Here is a 21,839-nt window from a genome sequence, read left to right as displayed (position 1 = left end):
CTGTTCCACCGGCAGAGAAATCGGAGAAATTTTCCGGAGCCAACTTCAAAGAATGGCAGCAAAGGGTGTTCTTCTGGCTTACCACACTTGGTATGCAGAAATTCACTAGTGAAGAACCTCCAGTGCCTGCTGCAGACATGCCGGACAACGAGAAATTCATGATTGTTGATGTTTGGCATATTTCGATATGTGTTGATGTTACTTTGCCCATGTTTTAATCACTTTTTGATGTTGTTCAATTTTTAAAACACCCAACATGGTGTAATTATTGGTTTGAAGACTAATTAAGTTATGTGTGACGATTTAAGGTGTTCGGAGTGCAAAATATGAAGAAAAGGTGGTTTAGCCAGAGGAAGAAGGGTTGGATGCGTCGCATCCAACCTAGGAAAACATCATCCTGCATGCAACCTTAGCAGTGAAGTTGGGCCATAGCGTCCGCCATCGCGTGCGAAACTGGGAAGTAGAAGTGAAGCTGGATGCGTCGCGTCCACCATCGCATGCAAGCTGAGAAATAGAGGACAAGGTGGATGCGTCGCATCCACCTTCGCAGAAGAAAAATTGAAATGGAGGACAAGGTGGATGCGTCGCATCCACCTTAGCATCAATCCCTGAAGCCGATTTGGACTAGGAATAGGAGAGCTTTGGCCCACGACTTTTGTACGCAATATATAAGCCAAAAACGCCTCCTTTAGGTTATCTAACATATTGGGAAGAGGGAAAAAGCCACGACAAAGCTGTGGAGGCCGGAATTCATCAAGTTTCATCTTTCTCCTACCAAACTTAGTAATTTTTATGTTTCTTTGTATGATTTGTTGTTTGGCTACCATGTCTATATGGAGCTAAACTTCACGTTCTAGGGTTGTGGTTCTTTCATGACTATTGTTATTCGGATATTGATTTTGACTTCTTGATTTATCATATTAGTTTATTTATTCAATCTTGCATTTAATTATTTAATTGCTTGATCACCAATTGAATATTATCTACGAATCTAGAATTGAACTCGAAAGTGGGAATTCTATATTGCATATAGGATTGAGTAGGGCAAGTTCTTGAACTCGGGCATCGGGGAACGGATTCGTAGTTAGGATAGATATATACCTAATTGCCTTGCTTGGTTGATTTACAGGAATTATAAATGCGTTCTTGTTGATTCTAACTCCATAGACATATAGGCGTTAGGTTAGCTTGAATAGGCGAGTAAGAACTCGACAGATTCTTATGAGCATTAACCCTGTCAACCAATAAGCTAGATAAATCAGTCGGTCAATTAAATTGAAGAATACAATAGGATTGTTAGATAGCCCATAACCCTAGATCGTTTTCATTACATTGATATCATAAAAATCTGCTCTTTCTCTGTTCACAGTTTATTATTTATATTTTTCTTATTTAATTAATTAGAATAAAATATTTTTAGATTTAATTCTTGTTTAGATAATAAGGATAGTCTAATTTAGTTAATAGTTAATTATAAGTCCTCGTGGATTCGATATCCGACTTTTAGTCACTTTATTACTTGACGACCGCGTATACTTGCGTGAGTGTGTTTGGTCGCTACAAGTTTTTGGCGCCGTTGCCGGGGACTTAGAAATTTGCTATTTTTCTAGATTAGACATTTTTTTTTATCTATTCATGTTTTTTTTATTTTTTATTTTAGTTAGTATTTTTTATTTATTTTAGCATGGCATCTTGGAATAAAAATTGTTCGAATGATGGTTATTCTTATTTTGATGATCCTTGTCCATATTGTGGAGGACCCCACTGGTGGAAAAATTGTCAGAATGTTCCCAGGAGCGAGTTGTGCGCACAATCTCAATCCTTTGAGTGGAATATTTGTAATATGTGTGGTGGTCAAGATGGCCATTGGGATGGTTGTCCTAATTTTGTTCATCCTTCTCTGAGCCCTTATTATGATCTTTCTAATGATATTTCTGAGTTTGATAGGGGCAATGAAGTGCAGGATATGGAGCCTGATGCATATATTAGGGATATTCTGAGGCAAGTAGCAGAGCAACAGGATGAACTCAAAAAAGATATGAAAAGAATGAGGGCAGCAATCACAAGAATGAAGGCCAATATGGAAGAATTGAATGAAGAGAGCGAGTACCAGCAAGAAAAAATTTTTGAAAAAGAGGAGATTTTGAGCCAAACTTGGCTGGCAGAACAGGCTGAAAAGTTAGAAATATATGAAACTCAACATGAGGAACTTACTGATGGGATGAGACATTTTATAGAGGGAAGATCTAAACTGGGACAAGGGATCTATAAATTTGTCACTACTATTCACGACTTGCAAGATAAATTAAATGCAAAGGTTGTTGCGTCTATCGCCCAACAAAATAGTAATGAGTTGTCAGAAGCTGAAAAGGAGCTTATACGCCAAATTGAGGAGCTAAAAGTGGAGAGCCAATCATTCGAGCATATTTCTGTTGATGATGCCCATGTTGAGAAAAGTACACTAGAGCCATGCGAGGTAGCAGATAATGTTATATTTAAAGACTCTAATGTGTGCACATATGAGGATATAAATAGTAATACAATTCTAAAGTTGGGGCGTGTTGGTCCTCATTCTAAACATTTTTCGACATTGTATTTGGATGATGACATGGAAATCGAGTCATCTAAGCCTTTGGAGGAGTCAATGGAAGAGGAACATGATGCCTATATTTTTGAATTTGTCATGCCAAAAAGCAAAAAATACATTCCTCATCTAAAGGCCGAGAAGTGTAGAGTGAAAAATTTATTACTTGGCCTGGTTATCTTTGTAGCCCCACCACTGGAGCATAGCCGCAAACTGGATGCCATGTTAGGGGCTCAATTTATAAGTTCGAGGTGGAGGCAAAAAGTGGTTCACGTCGTGCCGCTACGTTAAATCAGGCGCTTGTTGGGAGGCAACCCAGCGTTACTGCTTTCTTTTATTTTTGTTTACTTTTTATTTTATTTTATTTTTATTATTTTGTAGTATTTATTTTTGTTTTGTAGGATTATGAGCATAGGAAGCAAAGCCATTAGAAGAGTGCAAAAGTGAGCTAGATGGTGAGGACTAAGTGTGGGGTGCCCACACAAAGGACGATGTCTGGGGGAAGTCTGAGTACCTCGTGAGCCGCTATTGCTTCGGCCTTTGGCCTACCAGGGAGTCTCGTTTACCCTCTTATTATTTATAATGTGCATTGAGGACATTACAAAATTTTAAGTGTGGGGTGAGGAGATCGTTTGGATGAGTTTCTGTGCTATTTTAGCTTAGTTGTAGTACTCATTCTTAAGTGTAGTAGCTTTTGTGAAAAAAAAGAAAAAAAAAGAAATTAAAAAAAAAAACAAAAAAGTAGAAAAATTGGACTTTTCCCGACGATTGATCTCCTAGACAGTTTTCTTGAGGGATTAAAGTCTAAACAAAAATTCAAAATATATCTTTTAGCTTTCTTTAGGTAGTAATAATCCCCTGTGGTTTTTCTTTGTGCCTCGGTTCTTTTCCATGGGATGTAGTTTGAACCGAGTAATTTTTTTCTTTCCGAGTAGATTAGGAATTTAGGGAATAAAAGGAGCAAGAATGATGAACCTAGGCGCCCTTGACTTGTTTGATAGTAACATATTTATACTTTCGCATGTGTAGTATCTTCTGTATGATTTGAATTTATTGATGATGCCTTGTTAAATTGGATAACATGTTTTGTGGCGCCTATGTCTCGTTTACATGACTTATGTTCACCTTGTGTTTAATACTTAATATCTCGTGGCTCCGTGAATACTTGCATTGCTTGAGAGTCGGAATGTGATCGTCCTTAGTGAGTCATGTGCCATGTGTGGTGAGTTCTTTTTGTGTTGTCCATGTAGTGTACTTGTGTCTAGAACTTGCCCTGTATGTGAGTTGAAGCGAAATTTTAGGTGATGCTCGGTTTGAAAAATGATTTTAGGCTTTCTTTGATCTTTTTGAGCTTATTGCTTATCACAAATAAAATCTATCCCTAGTTAACCCTTTTGAGCCTGTAAACCTTTTATTTGGTACCCACATTACAAGCCTATACCCTTTTTATTTTTAATTGACATTGTTTTGATCCTTTTACCTCTTAAAGCACTTTAATTGTTAGATGAGCGCTAAAAGAAGTAAGAAGGGACTAGGTGTGGGGTGACTTTTGAGTGGAACCAATGAAAGAAAGAAGGGTGCACTTATTTTGTAAAATAATACACCACTAGCGGAAATTAAAAGAAAAAAAGAAAAAAAAAAGAAGAGAAAAATCTGGAAAAAAAAAAGAAAGAAAAATATAAATGAATAAATTGTTATCTTGTTCTTGCTAGTGGGTATGAATTAAAGTAGTGCTTAAAGAAAAAGGGACTGTTTTGGGGGTGATATTGTTTGTGAAATTGAAGTGGTGTTGAAGAATTTGCGCTTAAAGTAATTTTGTGATGTATTAAAGTGCTTAGGAGGGTGAGTCACTATTCCTAAAATATATCCTACCTTTCCCTTAGCCCACATTACAACCATGAAAAAGTCTTAATTGATTTTAGATCGAGCGAGCTTACATTAGTAGAGATTTACATTAAGGGCAAGCATATGGTACCAACTACATGCATGTGACTTCTTTTGTGAGAGTGAGCGATTTTCTTTGTGAGCATGAGATTCGAATGTGTGGATTGATTCTACTCGCTCTCTTGTTCTTGTTGTGAGGGCACATGGTTTCACGAGGGATAGGTAACGTTATTAGACTTCTCTATGATGTTGGGTGTTCAAGCCATGAGTGCATAGTGACATTGAGTCGGTTTTTGAGGTTAGGATTGTTGTGAGCATGTTATCTTTGTTCGAATATTTTTAAAAGAATGGCTTAAGTAAAGCGAAGGGTATGTGATGCATAGCCTAGAGCCTAATTGTTGCAAATAACCACGGTCAGAGGTGCAGTGTGCTTTGAATGATAAGAGCTCAATTTTGTTTCGTCTACTATAGGATGGTTTGTTCGAGGACGAACAAAGGTTTAAGTGTGGGGTAGTGATGTTTGGCATATTTCGATATGTGTTGATGTTACTTTGCCCATGTTTTAACCACTTTTTGATGTTATTCAATCTTTAAAACACCCAACATGGTGTAATTATTGGTTTGAAGACTAATTAAGTTATGTGTGACGATTTAAGGTGTTCGGAGTACAAAATATGAAGAAAAGGTGGTTTAGCCAGAGGAAGAAGGGTTGGATGCGTCGCATCCAACCTAGGAAAACATCATCCTGCATGCAACCTTAGCAGTGAAGTTGGGCCATAGCGTCCGCCATCGCGTGCGAAACTGGGAAGTAGAAGTGAAGCTGGATGCGTCGCGTCCACCATCGCATGCAAGCAGAGAAATAGAGGACAAGGTGGATGCATCGCATCCACCTTCGCAGAAGAAAAATTGAAATGGAGGACAAGGTGGATGCGTCACATCCACCTTAGCATCAATCCCTGAAGCCGATTTGGACTAGGAATAGGAGAGCTTTGGCCCACGACTTTTGTACGCAATATATAAGCCAAAAACGCCTCCTTTAGGTTATCGAACATATTGGGAAGAGGAAAAAAGCCACGAAAGAGCTGTGGAGGCCGGAATTCATCAAGTTTCATCTTTCTCCTACCAAACTTAGTAATTTTTATGTTTCTTTGTATGATTTGTTGTTTGGCTACCATGTCTATATGGAGCTAAACTTCACGTTCTAGGGTTGTGGTTCTTTCATGACTATTGTTATTCGGATATTGATTTTGACTTCTTGATTTATCATATTAGTTTATTTATTCAATCTTGCATTTAATTATTTAATTGCTTGATCACCAATTGAATATTATCTACGAATCTAGAATTGAACTCGAAAGTGGGAATTCTATATTGCATATAGGATTGAGTAGGGCAAGTTCTTGAACTCGGGCATCGGGGAACGGATTCGTAGTTAGGATAGATATATACCTAATTGCCTTGCTTGGTTGATTTACAGGAATTATAAATGCGTTCTTGTTGATTCTAACTCCATAGACATATAGGCGTTAGGTTAGCTTGAATAGGCGAGTAAGAACTCGACAGATTCTTATGAGCATTAACCCTGTCAACCAATAAGCTAGATAAATCAGTCGGTCAATTAAATTGAAGAATACAATAGGATTGTTAGATAGCCCATAACCCTAGATCGTTTTCATTACATTGATATCATAAAAATCTGCTCTTTCTCTGTTCACAGTTTATTATTTATATTTTTCTTATTTAATTAGTTGGAATAAAATATTTTTAGATTTAATTCTTGTTTAGATAATAAGGATAGTCTAATTTAGTTAATAGTTAATTATAAGTCCTCGTGGGTTCGATATCCGACTTTTAGTCACTTTATTACTTGACGACCGCGTATACTTGCGTGAGTGTGTTTGGTCGCAACAAGTTTTTGGCGCCGTTGCCGGGGACTTAGAAATTAGCTACGTGACTAAGTTAAGCTTTTATTAGATACTTGTACAATGTGTACAGTGCGATGAATACTTCGAAAGAATTATGGGACGCACTTGAGAAGAAGTACAAGACTGAAGATGCATGCTTGAAGAAGTTCGTGGTTGCCAAGTTTCTAGACTATAAAATGATAGACAGTAAAACTGTTGGAACCCAAGTTCAGGAGCTTCAACTTATTTTTCATGACCTTATTGCTGAAGGTATGGTCGTGAATGAAGCATTTCAAGTGGCTGCAATGATTGAAAAATTGCCTCCTTCGTGGAGAGATTTCAAGAACTATCTTAAGCACAAGCGCAAAGAAATGAAGTTGGAAGATCTTGTGATTCGTCTCAAGATTGAGGAAGACAACAAAACAGCCGAGAAGAAGTCTCGTGGAAATTCAACGATCATGGGAGCTAATATCGTTGAGGAGACTGCTCCAAAAAGTAAGTAGAGAAAGAGGTCTTCTGGACAGACTAAGGAGCAGAACAAAAAGAAATTCAAGGGCAGCTGCTACAATTGTGGAAAAACCGGTCACAAAGCCCCTGATTGTCGTCTCACGAAAAAGTATAAGAAGAAGGGACATGCCAACATAGTGGAGAAGAATTATGACATTGATGATCTGTGTGCAATGCTTTCGGAATGCAACCTAGTTGAAAATCCGAAGGAGTGGTAGATTGACTCTGGAGCCACTCGACATGTTTATGCTATCAAGGAAGCATTTGCGACTTACTCTACTGCTGGTCCCTAAGAAGAGCTTTCCATGGAAAATACTGCAACAGCCAAGATTGAAGGTTATGGGAAAATATTCCTGAAGATGACTTCCAGTAAGGTGTTAACGCTCAACAACGTTCTTCATGTTCCTACTATTAGGAAGAATTTAGTTTCTACTTCTTCGCTTGTTAAGAACGGATTCAAATATGTATTTGTTTCTGATAAAGTTATTGTAAGCAAGAATGAAATGTATGTTGGAAAGGGCTACCTCACAGAGGGCCTCTTCAAACTAAATATAATGGTTGTTGACAATATGAATAAAATTGCAGTTTCTTCTTATTTATTGGAGTCAAATGATTTATGGCATATTCGTTTAGGACATGTTAATTACAAAACCTTGCGGAAGTTAATTAATTTAGAAGTGTTGCCTAAATTCGAGTGTAATAAATCAAAATGTCAAATATGTGTTGAGTCTAAGTTTGTAAAACATCCTTATAAGTTTATTGAAAGGAATTCAAATCCTTTAGGCTTAATTCATACTGAAATTTATGATATGAAGTCGACACCATCTCGAGGTGGGAAAAGTATTTTATTACTTTTATTGACGACTGCACTCGATATTGTTATGTTTATTTGCTTAATAGTAAGGATGAAGCAATTGAAGCATTTAAGCAATACAAGAATGAAATGGAGAATCAATTAAATAAAAAGATCAAAATGATTAGAAGTGATAGGGGTGGAGAATATGAATTTCCATTTGCAGAAATATGTTCGGAATATGGAATTATCCATCAAACTACTGCACCTTACACACCTCAATCCAATGAAATTGCGGAAAGGAAAAATCGGACATTAAAGGAAATGATGAATTCTTTATTAATAAGTTCCGTATTACCGTAGAGTTTGTGGGGCGAAGCTATCCTTATAGCTAACCGAATACTCAACAGAGTACCCCACAGCAAAACGCAATCTATTCCATATGAAAAATGGAAAGAAAAAAAACCCAACTTGAAATATTTCAAAGTGTGGGGGTGTCTAGCAAAGGTACAAGTTCCTTTACCTAAAAGGGTTAAAATCGGATGAAAAATTGTTGATTGCGTTTTCATTGGATATGCTACAAACAGTAAAGTATGTCGGTTTTTGGTTCATAAATCTGATAATCCCGAAATTCACATTAATACGGTAATGGAATCAGATAATGCTGAATTCTTTGAAAGGATCTATCCGTATAAAACTGAATGTGAGTCGTTAAGTGAAATACCTAAACGACCTCGGGAAGAACCAAAGGAAAATACTCCAAGTATAGAAGATCCAAGGCGTAGCAAACGTCAAAGAACATCTACTTCCTTTGGACCAGATTTTGTGACATTCTTGCTTGAAAATGAGCCTCAAACTTTTAAAGCAGCTATGTCATCTTCTGATTCAGTGTTTTGAAAAGAGGTAGTCAATAGTGAGATTCAATCAATTTTGGATAACCATACATGGGAATTGGTAGATCTTCCTCCAGGAAATAAGCCTTTAGGTTCGAAATGGATCTTTAAACGGAAAGTGAAAGCTGATGGCACTATTGACAAATATAAGGCAAGACTTATTATCAAAGGTTATAGACAAACGGAAGGCCTTGATTACTTTGACACTTACTCGCCAGTAACGAGGATAACATCTATTAGGGTGTTAGTGGCAATAGCGGTCGTATATGGTCTTGAAATCCATCAAATGGATGTTAAAACAGCTTTCTTAAATGGAGAATTAGAGGAAGAGATTTACATGGAACAACCTGAGGGTTTTGTGGTAACTCGTAAAGAAAAGAAAGTGTGCAAACTTGTTAAGTCACTTTATGGACTTAAACAAGTACCCAAACAATGGAATGCCAAATTTGACCAAACAATGTTGGCAAGTGGGTTTAAAATCAACGAGTGCGACAAATGTATTTACATTAAAAATACTCCAGGTCATAAAGTCATTATTTGTTTATATGTAGATGACATGTTGATAATGAGCAAAAACATGGCAGATATAAGTTCTACTAAGCGCATGTTGGCTAACAAATTCGATATGAAAGACTTAGGAGTTGCTGATGTGATCTTAGGAATCAGAATTCACAAGACTCCACAAGGTCTAGCATTATCACAGTCTCACTATATTGAAAAGGTACTTGACAAGTTCAAGTATTTGGATTTCAAAATTGCCAAGACTCCAATTGACGTGAGTTATGCACTTCAAAAGAATGAAGGTGAAAGTGACTCACAATTGGATTATGCAAGAGTATTGGGAAGTTTGATGTATATCATGAATTATACACGACCAGATATAGCATGTGCTATTAGTAAACTGAGTCGGTTTACAAGTAATCCCAATCACATACATTGGATGGCAATGAAACGAGTTTTGGGGTATCTCAAACATACCCAAAATTACGCTTTGCATTATAACAAATATCCCTCCGTGATCGAGGGATATAGTGATGCAAATTGGATCACTGGATCATCTGAAGTTAAATCCACGAGTGGATATATTTTCACAATTGGGGGTGGAGCAGTGTCTTGGAAATCATCCAAACAAACGTGTATCGCCCGTTCTACAATGGAATCTGAATTCATAGCTTTAGATAAGGCCGGTGAAGAAGCTGAATGGCTCCTAAATTTCTTGGAAGATATTCCATTTTGGCCCAAACCTTTGGCACCTATTTGTATACATTGTGATAGTCAAGCGGCACTAGGCAGGGCAGGGAGCGTTATGTATAACGGAAAATTTCGTCATATACGACGGAGACACAATACCGTTAGACAACTACTCTCTAGTGGTGTTATCATAATTGACTACATAAAGTCAAGAGATAACGTGTCGGATCCACTTACAAAAGGCCTATCTAGAGAGGCAGTTGAAAGATCATCAAAGGGAATGGGGTTAAGGTCTAGGACAAGTCATCATGACGGTAACTTTACCTAGCAGACTGGAGATCCCACGAGCTAGGTTCAAAGAGATCAAACAAAGTTATGAATGACGGTTCAACATTGTCAAATACCTCAACCCATTCTCGTGATGAAGACAATGTTCAAAAATCGAGGTAAAGCATTAAGGCTTTTTGATAAGTCAACAAAGCTTAAAGGTTTTTTAATGATTTGCTAAGTCTGGAAGGATATGACCAGATAGTGTGTCTATAGGATTACACGTTTAGAAATCACCTATGTGAGTGTGAAGTATAAGCCACTTCAAGGGGAATGAAAGTAAAGGCCCATTCTCTAAGCACTCATGAAACTAAGCGGTGTTCATGGCTGAAACGAACACAACCGTGAGAACCATAGATGGTTAAGGATTGATTGTGTGACTTATGTTGTCTAGGTATACAACAAAACTCGACGGTTCAAAGATATCAAATCTACCGATTGACCGAGTATATCCGATATAAGTTCACTACGAAAAGTTCAAAGGAAAACCTACTTATCCAGATGCAATTAATTCTTGCATGTAAAACACACACGCATCCGTGCATTCCTTTATTTTATAGCCATTCCCCATTCATGTGAGGAAGAAAAGGTTTTTGATTGGTATATATATAATTGCTCTTCTTCTAGCTCTTAAAGAGTTAAGAAAAGGCAAGCCTCGCACCGTCGTCGTCGTCGCTCGCTCGGCTCGGCTTCGGCTACGGATTCGAATTCGGATTCGGATTTGGATTTGGTCAAAGATCGATTGATTGATTAATATTTTTGGACAAAATTCCTTTTAATTATTTAATTAATTAATTAAATAATTAACGAAAAATTCAATTCCGGAATAACCCATGACCCGCGACCCGGTTTGGTCAGGCCCGTTTTCTTTTCCGGATTATTTTAAATATATTTTTCCCGCAATATTTCAAACACCCCTTTTCAACAGCCATGGCTGTTTCTGAAAGGTTGCAAACCTTTTCAGAAACATTGCCATCAACTCTATAAATAGAGTTTGAATCCCAGAATCTTTCCTTACGAAATTTTCTGAGCTTTTTCTTCTTCTTCTTCTGCACAATATTTTTCAGTGTGTTTTACGACCATTGAGTAGTTCGCAGTTCATCAGAGTTTTGGTACCTATACACTGGTGAGTTAAATCGTTCTATCCTGGGAGGATATATTCCAGCACCTCGGGTACTTGAGGGGAATAATTTCCTTAAGGACACACTGTGTATTCAGTGGGCTCGATTTATTCCTATACTGTTTTCTTGTTTTTCAGAATCTATTTCGTTAAACAAGTATTACTAACTTTCTGTTTTATTTTTTCAGAAAGTTTAATTGTTTATTATAGCAATACAGAATAATAACAACATATACATCTAAAGTGGGATCAACTCAATATCTCCAAATCTAAATATTGCCTTTTCCCCCAATCTCTTAGCTATTACTTGATAAAATTATGGGCAAAGTACAAACTTGGCTGATCCCGTGAAACTAATTACATTCGTTAGTCGAAAAGTGTATAAAATATGTAAAAAAAAATTTTATATAATATACATATACACAAAATATATACTAGATTTTATTGGCTATTATATTTTAGAACGGTTAAAGATATACATTTCTCAAAAAACATTATACTAGGATTAATAAAAATACTGGGATTGCAATATTGGAATTAATAGATTATTTTGTACGGATTATTATTTGTTTGGTTCATTACCCTAAAAATGGGATAATTAAAACATGTATTTGGTTTTGGCATGCAAAAGGGCATTTTTTACGCTTTGCTTATTTAAACCAGGTTTACCTAATCCTTGCTTTGTTATCTCATATTGAATGTGGTATAAAATTATACTATGCTTCCAGTATAAAGTTATATCAATACTACTTAAACCGAAAATAGAAATATAATTAGCCTACTTTCTATCAAAATTATTTTCATATTCCGAGTGTCCAAACCAGCCCATAAAATTCAATATAAATAGTGCCACTCTCCAAAAAAACCTGCGTAAAACAAGTAGTAGCCTCTTTTTATCGTAAGTTTTAAAGCCATATTTGCTCAAATTCAACAACTAAAGAACGTCCTTTAACACAATGTGCAACAAAGATTTCCAGTCTCCACCTTCCCCTCCATCCACTGTTCAGATCAAACAAGGCCGAAAAGTGCTACCAGATTTCTTACAAAATATTAAACTTAAGTACGTGAAATTAGGCTATCATTATTTACTGTCCCATCTTTTGTCTCTTTTTTCACTCTCCCTTATAGCCATCATCTTTGTTCAAGGCTCCCAAATGAACTATCAAGACTTGCATTATCTATATTTCAATCTTCAACACAACCTTGCCAGCATCATTATTTTATTTCTCGTTTTGGTTTTTGCATCCACATTCTACATTATGACCCGACCCGGATCCGTTTACCTTGTAGACTACTCCTGCTATCGTGGTCCGGACCACCTCAAGGTAATGTATGAATTCTGTGACCTACTCATTTAAAAACTTAGACGCAAACATTCTCTCTATATATATATATATATATAGTACTTAATTATATTTTCAACAGGCAACGTACTATAAGTTCATGGAACATTCGAGGCTTACGGACGATTTCGATGAAACCTCACTTGAATTCCAAAGAAAGATGTTAGGAAGGTCCGGTCTTGGAGAAGAAACGTACGTGCCTGAGACGATGAATTGTATTCCACCAAGACCTTCTATGGCTGCAGCACGTGAAGAAGCAGAGACAGTAATGTTTGGTGCTCTAGACAATTTATTCAAAAACACCAACGTTAAACCAAAAGACATTGGAATACTAGTGGTGAATTGCAGCTTGTTCAATCCCACTCCTTCCCTTTCTGCAATGATTGTCAACAAATACAAGCTGAGAGGTAATACAACGAAATTTCAAATTTAGTGACTTTATCGTTACAATCAGAAAAATTCAGTTACTTTAATGTTACAGAAAACAACTATGTAACTTTACTGTTATAGTTACTGAAGTTCAGTTATTATACGTGAAATTAACTCAGGTAATATAAGGAGCTTCAATTTGGGTGGAATGGGATGTAGTGCTGGAGTTATCGCCATTGATCTTGCTAAAGATATACTACAAGTTCATCGAAATACATATGCAATCGTCGTTAGCACAGAGAACATTACACAAAATTGGTATTTTGGTACCAAGAAATCCATGTTAATCCCTAATTGCTTGTTCCGTGTGGGGGGCGTCGCCATCTTGTTATCAAACAAGATGGCGGACAAGAGGAGGGCGAAGTACAAGTTAGTTCATGTGATGAGGACTCACAAGGGTGCAGATGACAAGGCCTTCAAATGTATATATCAAGAACAGGACGATAAGGGGAAAACAGGGGTGTCATTGTCAAAAGATTTGATAGAAATTGCTGGAAATGCAGTGAAGACAAACATCACTACATTAGGTCCACTTGTTCTTCCAATTAGTGAGCAATTTCTTTTCTTCATGACTTTGGTAGGAAGGAAAATGTTCAATGCAAAAATGAAACCTTATATCCCAAATTTCAAGCTAGCTTTCGAACATTTCTGCATACATGCAGGTGATGTTGAACTGCGTAACAATCTTATCTAAAGGGTTAAACCGATAGAGATAGCATAATTTTAATTATTTAATTATATTATATCTCAACAGGTGGAAGGGCTGTGATTGACGAGCTTGAAAAAAACTTGCAACTTTCGCCAATTCATGTGGAGGCTTCTAGGATGACTCTTCACAGATTTGGTAACACATCTTCAAGTTCCATATGGTATGAATTGGCATATACAGAGGCAAAAGGAAGAATTCAAAGGGGTCATAGAATTTGGCAAATAGCTTTTGGGAGTGGATTCAAGTGTAATAGTGCAGTGTGGCTAGCACTTAGGAATGTAAGGCCATCACCAAATAGTCCTTGGGAAGATTGTATCCACAGATATCCTGTGAAATTAGCCTACTAATTTGAATGGATTTTTAATATCTGATGCATATCTTTGTGTATTATAATATTTGAAAATGGTGAAGTTCAACGGTTTATATGAAATATTGGTTCAACTAACATCACAGGGCTCCTCTCTGAACATGAATGGTACTGTAAATTATTCAAGTTGACAATGGTCAAGGATTTTTTGTCCCTTTTCTTGTATTTCATGTGTTTTAACAGTTATTCATGTCTAATTTCTTATTTTATTAAAAGGATAATATTTCACCTAAGGAAGCAAGTTATTTAATACTTTACATGATGAACATTGAAGCAAGTTATCTGCTCCCTCCGTTCTACTTTAATTGATTTTTTGGTTGCTTCCACAAATATTATGGAATCCACCCTTTAGTATTAATTAACAATAAAACTGACTATATTAACCTTAATTTGTTCATTCGAAATACAACACATACTCATAAGCTCTTTACTCCAAAGACAACTTTGAAAAAAGAAATTAATTCCTTCTTGATATCTGAAAAAATCAAATATTGTGAACTATAAAAAAAAGCCATAAAAATCAACTAAAGTGGACAGGAGGGAGTAACTTTTTGCTTTCAACAGCCAAATATAATTGTAAGGGGACGTTTGGTATGCGGGATAAGGTGTGAGATTAAATTTATACCAGTCTTATCCCATGATAAATTTATACCGTCAACCAAACATGGTATAAATTTAATCACAATCTTAATATATGATATCCCACCTTATCCCATCAAACTTGGGATTATATTATCCCACCTCCCAAGTGGGATAAATTAGTCCGCGTACCAAACGGCCCCTAAGAGATTGTCCATTAATACTAGAACAAGAAGGAGACTGGGAATTACTAACTGGGCCTGTCATGGGCAATTTAAATACAAATTTTGGACTTGCATGAGTCTTTACAACCCAAGAAGTCGGTTCCCTTGATCCGGCCCATATAATAGAACCGAAACTTGTTTCTCAAGTCATAAAACTAACTATACAAGGGACTCAGCACATTCGATTAGAAGGTCCTCGAGTATTCTGTAACCTTGTGATCAGAAAACCACATCCTCTCAATTTCGGAAGGTAAGCAAAGAAAACTCATCTCCTTCGAATTTGATATTACTGTTTTTTATCCTCTCAATTTTCATTCAGAATCTCTACTCGTTAAACATAATCTCTGTAAACAGCATTAAACGAAAGATAAAATCGCCCAGAAATCTTTTTCTGGGTTTACTTCTTTTGCTTTGTGTCATGGTCGACTTAATTTAATTTTCTTAGCAGCATTACATCAAGCAGTTTATATGCAGTTTTTGTTTCCTTAGTTTTACTGTCAAATTTGATTCTCAAATGTGATGTTCATTGGGAGTATTTGATAATACTTGTGCTTCAGCCGTTAGTTCCAGAATATCTTTGTTTTCCGCACAGGAATTACTTTTAAAAAAATTTAACTGCATTTGTAATACTCAGCTAGCACACTAATTTGGTACTGATACATAGTGGTTTGATCGATTGACAAATGGATAATACTTATACGCTACTCGGGTTATGGTTCACATATATCCTTTAGTTTCCGGAGTCTTTTGATCAATTATTGGCCAATTTGACTGTCTTGAGAGTTAACATCTTTTTCTACAGTGCCATAGTCTGATTGCTGAGATCAATAAATATTGTGGCTGATTTTATTTTTTGTTTTTGGCTGAATTCAAAGTGAACTCTATAGATGTCCTGTTTTTGAATGAACACAACCTATACATGCTTATTGAAATTAGCGTATCTCTTAAGGATCAATACCTGAATTATTGCTTTTGATTGCGATGTACTTTACTCATCTGCAGGGCCGGCCTAATGGCAAAGCAGTTGCCTAGGGCCCCTTATTTGTAGGGGCCCCAAAATTTTTCGATTTTTAATGTATTTGTCCATTCATTTTAATAATATTAAGTATTTGAAAAGAAAAAAAAAATGTTAAGTTTCAAGACGTTGGAGAACAATCAGAAATGGAATCTATTTTGGAAATTCAAGCCACGCGGGAACAACCGAGCATCCCACTATGTTGTGTCATTTGTATACTATTATTATTATTAATGGGCCATATTCTTTATCTTTCTCTATGCAAAGCTTCTCTAGACTCATTATTCCAAAATTTCAATCTCATTAACCCTCAAAATAAAATACCAGAATACAACTACACAAGTACCATCTGTTTGATTTGCTCTCAAGTATTTTGGCCTTACATCAAGAATTTTGAAATAGCAAAAGCTTATCAAATTATCTATTTGTTGTCTTGTTGAATCAGGTTTGATCGTTCTATATTTTATTATTTGCATCTACTTTTTAATTTTTTTTGGATATATTTTCTTTGTAAGTATATATTGTCTTCTTAGTTATTTATTAGACTTATAATATGTCAACTAGAAAATATGAATCCGGATGTTCAAAACGTCAAAAAAGGAAAAGGATTGAAACTCTAGTACAATCCCAAAAAGGAGCACTTGATAAATTTGTAGCGAATAGTAAAAATTCTAAATTAGAAAATATGAAAGATTTTGTGATAGATGAACAAATCACTAATATAATTGAGATAGACAATAATAAAATTCAAGAAGAAGAGGAAGGAGGAGAAGTTGTCGAGAAACCTAACATATATCCTCAAGAAAAACAAGAAGTTCTAAATAAGTTGGATAATTATACTCTCAGGAACATATATGATCCTAGTCAATGGACTAGTATAGATACAAAGTTGAGAGATCTATTAGTAGAAAAGGGGCCAATTAAAATTACTAACATAGATTTTTCAAAGGATAAATTCTTTAGACATTTTTCTACTACAAATTATATTCAAAAATTGGCTAATGGAGAAAGACATGAAAGAAGATGGTTAGTTTACTCTAAAGATTTGGATAAGGTATTTTATTTTTGTTGTAAGTTGTTTAATACGACTTCTAGCTTTTGTAGCAGTAAATTAGCTAGTGATGGTAGTAATGATTGGAGAAATATAAGTGCTAAGCTCAAAGCTCATGAAACATCAAAAGAGCATATTATTAATATGGGTGCATGGATTGATTTAGATACGAGATTGCACAAAAGTAAAACAATTGATAAAGATGTTCAAGAACAAATCAGTAGAGATAGAGAGCACTGGAAAAATATATTATCAAGAATTATTGTTGTGATAAAAACTCTTGGAAAAAATAATTTGGCATTTAGGGGAAAAAATAAAAAGATCTATCAAGAAAGTAACGGAATTTTTTTGAGTCTAATTGAAATGATTGCAGAATTTGATCCAATCATGCAGGAACATGTTCGCCGAATTAAGCATGATGAAATCCATAATCATTACCTTGGACATAATATATAAAATGAATTGATAAATTTATTAGCTAGTGAAATTAAGAATAAAATTATTGACAAAATTATAGAAACAAAGTACTTTTCAATCATACTTGATTGCACTCCAGATGCAAGTCATCAAGAACAAATGTCTTTTATATTACGGAGTGTCGACATCACTGTAACTCCAGTAAGAATTACTGAATATTTTTTAGAGTTTTTAAAAGTTGATGATACAAGTGGAAAAGGTCTTTTTGAAGTTATTGTAGATGAGATAAAAAGTATAGGACTTGATATTGATAATTTAAGAGGACTAGGATATGATAATGGATCCAATATGAAGGGAAAACACCAAGGAGTGCAAAAACGACTGCTCGACATAAATCCTAGATCATTTTATACACCATGTGGTTGTCATAATCTAAATTTGGTACTTTGTGATATGGCTAATTCTTGTACAAAAGCTATATCATTTTTTGGAGTAGTACAATGCATATAATCACTATTTTCTTCTTCTACTAAGCGATGGAAAATTTTAAAAGATAATGTACCTAGCCTAACTCTTAAATCATTATCACAAACGCGTTGAGAAAGTCGAATTGAAAGTATTAAAGCAATACGATTTCAAACTCCACAAATAAGAATTACTTTATTGAAATTAGTAGAAGTTAGTGAGGATCTAAAAACTAAAAGCGAAACTAGTTGTTTAGCAACTTATGAGCTTGAAAAATTTGAGTTTTTACTAGGTATGACTATTTGGTATGATATACTATTTGCAGTTAATTCAGTTAGCAAACATTTACAATCAAAAGATATGCATATTGATGTTGCCATAGATCAACTTAGGGGTTTGATTTCTTTTTTCAAAAAATATAGAGAAGAAGGACTTGCTACTGCCATGATTTCTGCTAAGAAAATTGCATGTAAGTTGAATATAGAACCTGAATTTCGTAATAAACGTATAATATATAGAAAGAAACAATTTGATGAGAACGTTGATAATGAAATTACAAAATCTCTTGAAAAATCTTTTAGAGTTGATTACTTCTTATACATAGTAGACCAAGCTATTTTTTCACTTCAAAGTAGATTTGAGCAATTTGAAGTGTATGAAAATATTTTTGGTTTCCTATTTAGTGGCAAAACATTGAGATCTCTAGATGATGAGAACTTAAATAAAAATTGTCTTAACCTTGAATGTTCTTTGAAACATAATAGTAACTCTGATATTGATGGTTTAGACTTATTTTATGAATTAAAAGTTTAAGGGAAATAATACACGTAGAAGATGATAATCTAATCGATATACTTAATCATATAAAAAGACTTGATTCTTTTCCAAATGCTTATATTGCTTATAGAATAATGTTAACAATTCCTGTAACAGCTGTCTCAGCGGAAAGAAGTTTTTCAAAATTAAAATTAATAAAATCTTACTTAAGATCAACAATGTCTCAAGATAGATTAAATGAATTAGCTATATTATCAATTAAAAAAGAATTATTAGAAGAAATCGATTACAAACAAATTATTAATAATTTCGCATCTCAAAAAGCTAGAAAAATAAATTTCAAATAAAATTATGAGTTTTCTTCTACAACAAAAATCTTAGGGCCCCCTATTGAAGTTTGGCTTTAGGTCACAAATATCATTGAGCCGCCCCTGGTCATCTGAACCCCGCCTAAGTGGCATATCTTTTGAGTGTGGCAATAGCATTGAATTGAGCATCGGACTAAAACAATTGTAAAATCATAATGGAGTACAAGTTTTTGGGCAATTTGCTACTTATGATGAGTTAGATATACGATATTTTATTATTGAAGATTGTGGAAGAGAGGGGCCCAAATTGAACAGAATGTACATGCAGATTAATAAGTTTTGAGGATTAGTACACAGTGGAAAGGAGTATAAGTCTTGAGACTGCTTGCTACTAATGCTGAACTAAATATAATCTTCCAAATAGAGCAAAATGTATTGAGGATTAGTATAGCCGATACCTAACTCGACATAGAATCCGTTTGGATTAGCTGATTTGAAGGAGCTGATAAGCGTTAGGTGCTGAAAAATATTTTTAAGTGCTGAAATTAATTTAATAAATAAGCAGTTACGTGTTTGGATACAAGTGCTGAAATTGATAATAAACTGCTGCAGTATTTGATAAAAAAATGTTGATAAGCTCTTTTTCTGATAAAATGACTTGAATAACCTTAGAACTGTTTACACTTATTATGACGTAATTTCTTCAAAATTTTAGATTCCAGATCGATTCAAATACAAAATATTCTATCTATTATTTTATTTTAAATATAACTGTAATTAAATAAGATAATTTTTATGATAAATATAATTTATTTTATGATAAGCATATAATCATAAGTTATAATAATTAATAAATTGACAAAAGTTTCTCAGTAAAAAAAATAAACCTAAATAGGATAAAATATTTGAAGAGAAACACTATCTTCATCACCACAACACTTTTTGAAACCAATACACCAAAAATTTGATATGTCCTCATTTATTACATACAGTTCAAAGATTAATACAAAATCACATAGATACAAATATGCAAAGGAATAGAGAATTTGCTTACCTCAAATAGTCAATGAGAATTGCAGATTTGAAGAGACGTGGGGTTTAGGTTGAAAAAATATGTGAGGCAATGGGTATCGATGTAGGAGTTTTGTTTGGAAAAGGAATATTTTAGGGATAAAATAGTAAAAGTCTTGGTCAAACTTAAAGTGCTTATAAGTTAAAAATCCATAAGTTGGGGGTGACCAACTTATGACTTTTGGCTTATAAGCACTTAGCTTATAAACACTTTTAACTTTACAAACGCGTAGATAAACCGAAAAGTGCTTATAAGCTAATATGATCAGCTTATAAGCTTAGCCAAACGCCCTCATATTTGTAGTTATTGTTGTTGTTGACTTGATTTTTCTTCTTGGTGTATATTTGTGACTTTGTGTTCTTCGGTGCATGCGGAGAAATATAACTAATGTAGTTTCTGTGATGTTGGTAAACCTTACTGTCTAGGTAAGAGCTTTGGATGAACGATATGGCAGCAGAAAATGTCCAAAATGAGAAGACACCATCCCCTGTTACTCAAAATCCAGCCATGACTTCAAGTAGAAAGAAGAAGAACGAAGAAGCGACTTTCCTGGAAGATATCAAGGATCACATTGATGAATTCATCCATGCTTCCATGGATGAACACAAAACCTGCTTCAAGAAGACCATCCAAAAGGTACTATCAATATTTTCACCAAAAATAAGCAGCTTACTATTACCCTACAAAGTATTGAACTTATTATTTCAAATCGACTGCTAAACTTTTCCCATTACATTTCAGATGTTTGGCATGTCAAAAGTTGTTGCAGAGAGGAATGCCAAGGCGAAAGAGATTGAAAGTTCTCTGCCCCTGCAAACAACATTGACCAAGTAGGATGTTCGGCACCTCTTGATATGATGAACTAGTATTAAAGGTTAGAAAAAGAATGAAATATGATAATTCACTATGCTGTCAATGTTTTAGTAGATGCTTTTGACTTGTAAAATTCACTTTGTTTCCAGTGTCTATTTTAGTATAACAATGGTTTTGTGGAACTTGGAATGATTTCTTTGCACTCGACTTTTGCTATTTGCACCAGTAAACTTGTTGGTAGGAGGACTAAGGAAGAACGACGAAACTCGAAAGTGCTTAAACCAGTCTGAAATGTTCATGGGATTTTATTCTGACGATTAAGCTATTAACTAATTGCACCAAAGGAAAGTTTCATAATCTAGCTCTGTGCTACCCGTATACACACGTGCATACACTATATGTATGTCATTTTGTTTCTGATTAATTTGAATACGCATCACACGTCATAAGTATCTATATATATAATTGAGGGCCCAAGAGAGATGATGTGGCACTCTCTAAAGCCAGAATTTTTATTTATTTTTCACCTCAATTTTTTTGCTTTCCCCCCCTTTTCTTGGTTTATATGCTATGTAAAATTTTCCAAAAGTCGCCTCATTAATTCTCTATATAATTGCACCTGTTCACCACAATAATAATCATCCTAAAAGTCACTTTCTAAGACACCGTTAATCCTAATAGGACTCATGCTTCTTCTTTGGCGTTTCATCTTCAAAATGCATCTTCAGGTTTTTTCTTTTAATGTTTTCTTGAACTATATCATTATAAATATTTTTAATTATGTAATTATACTGATTCATCACTTTTGTTTCATCCCCTTAGACTTGAGTCAACTTCTTATCCTTCACTCATCTTCTTCAGTGAGCCTCTTCCTATACCCCCTTCAAATTTCCTTTCCATCATGTCATTTACGTGTTAATTTCACTGATGGTCATTGAAGTATCTTTCAATTTTACTAAAATCATTTAACTATTTTTTGTCACTTAAAAGTAACTAAACTTTATCATTGTCACTTAAAAGTCATTTTGCATCAAACCCCTGCCATAAATATGACATGACATTAAATT

General features: G+C 34.8%; 1 protein-coding gene and 1 long non-coding RNA gene across 2 annotated transcripts; both read left to right on the top strand.

Annotated features, from left to right (window-relative positions):
* Positions 1-11,933: 11,933 nt before the first annotated feature.
* LOC107800364 (3-ketoacyl-CoA synthase 4-like) lies at positions 11,934-14,131 on the top strand. Its single transcript, XM_016623523.2, has 4 exons — positions 11,934-12,528; positions 12,629-12,953; positions 13,095-13,637; positions 13,730-14,131. The coding sequence occupies exons 1-4, from the start codon at positions 12,160-12,162 to the stop codon at positions 14,029-14,031; spliced, it is 1,539 nt and encodes a 512-aa protein (XP_016479009.2). The 5' UTR covers positions 11,934-12,159; the 3' UTR covers positions 14,032-14,131.
* Positions 14,132-14,939: 808 nt separating this feature from the next.
* LOC142173246 (uncharacterized) lies at positions 14,940-20,884 on the top strand. Its single transcript, XR_012702822.1, has 3 exons — positions 14,940-16,314; positions 20,385-20,595; positions 20,701-20,884. It is a non-coding gene; the product is annotated as an uncharacterized LOC142173246 (long non-coding RNA).
* Positions 20,885-21,839: the final 955 nt, after the last annotated feature.

Source organism: Nicotiana tabacum, chromosome 19, assembly GCF_000715075.1.
Source record: "Nicotiana tabacum cultivar K326 chromosome 19, ASM71507v2, whole genome shotgun sequence".
Lineage (NCBI taxonomy): Eukaryota > Viridiplantae > Streptophyta > Magnoliopsida > Solanales > Solanaceae > Nicotiana > Nicotiana tabacum.
The sequence above is the reverse complement of the archived record's forward strand: the minus strand, read 5'-3'. Positions and strand labels throughout refer to the sequence as shown.

What these genes read in the sequence shown, in the direction of transcription:
- LOC107800364 (XM_016623523.2), top strand. Translation starts at nt 12,160, where the DNA reads ATGTGCAACAAAGATTTCCAGTCTCCACCTTCCCCTCCATCCACTGTT. An exon ending in GTGGTCCGGACCACCTCAAG is followed by an intron (nt 12,529 to 12,628) that starts GTAATGTATGAA and finishes TATTTTCAACAG; the next exon opens with GCAACGTACTATAAGTTCAT. An exon ending in ACATTTCTGCATACATGCAG is followed by an intron (nt 13,638 to 13,729) that starts GTGATGTTGAAC and finishes ATATCTCAACAG; the next exon opens with GTGGAAGGGCTGTGATTGAC.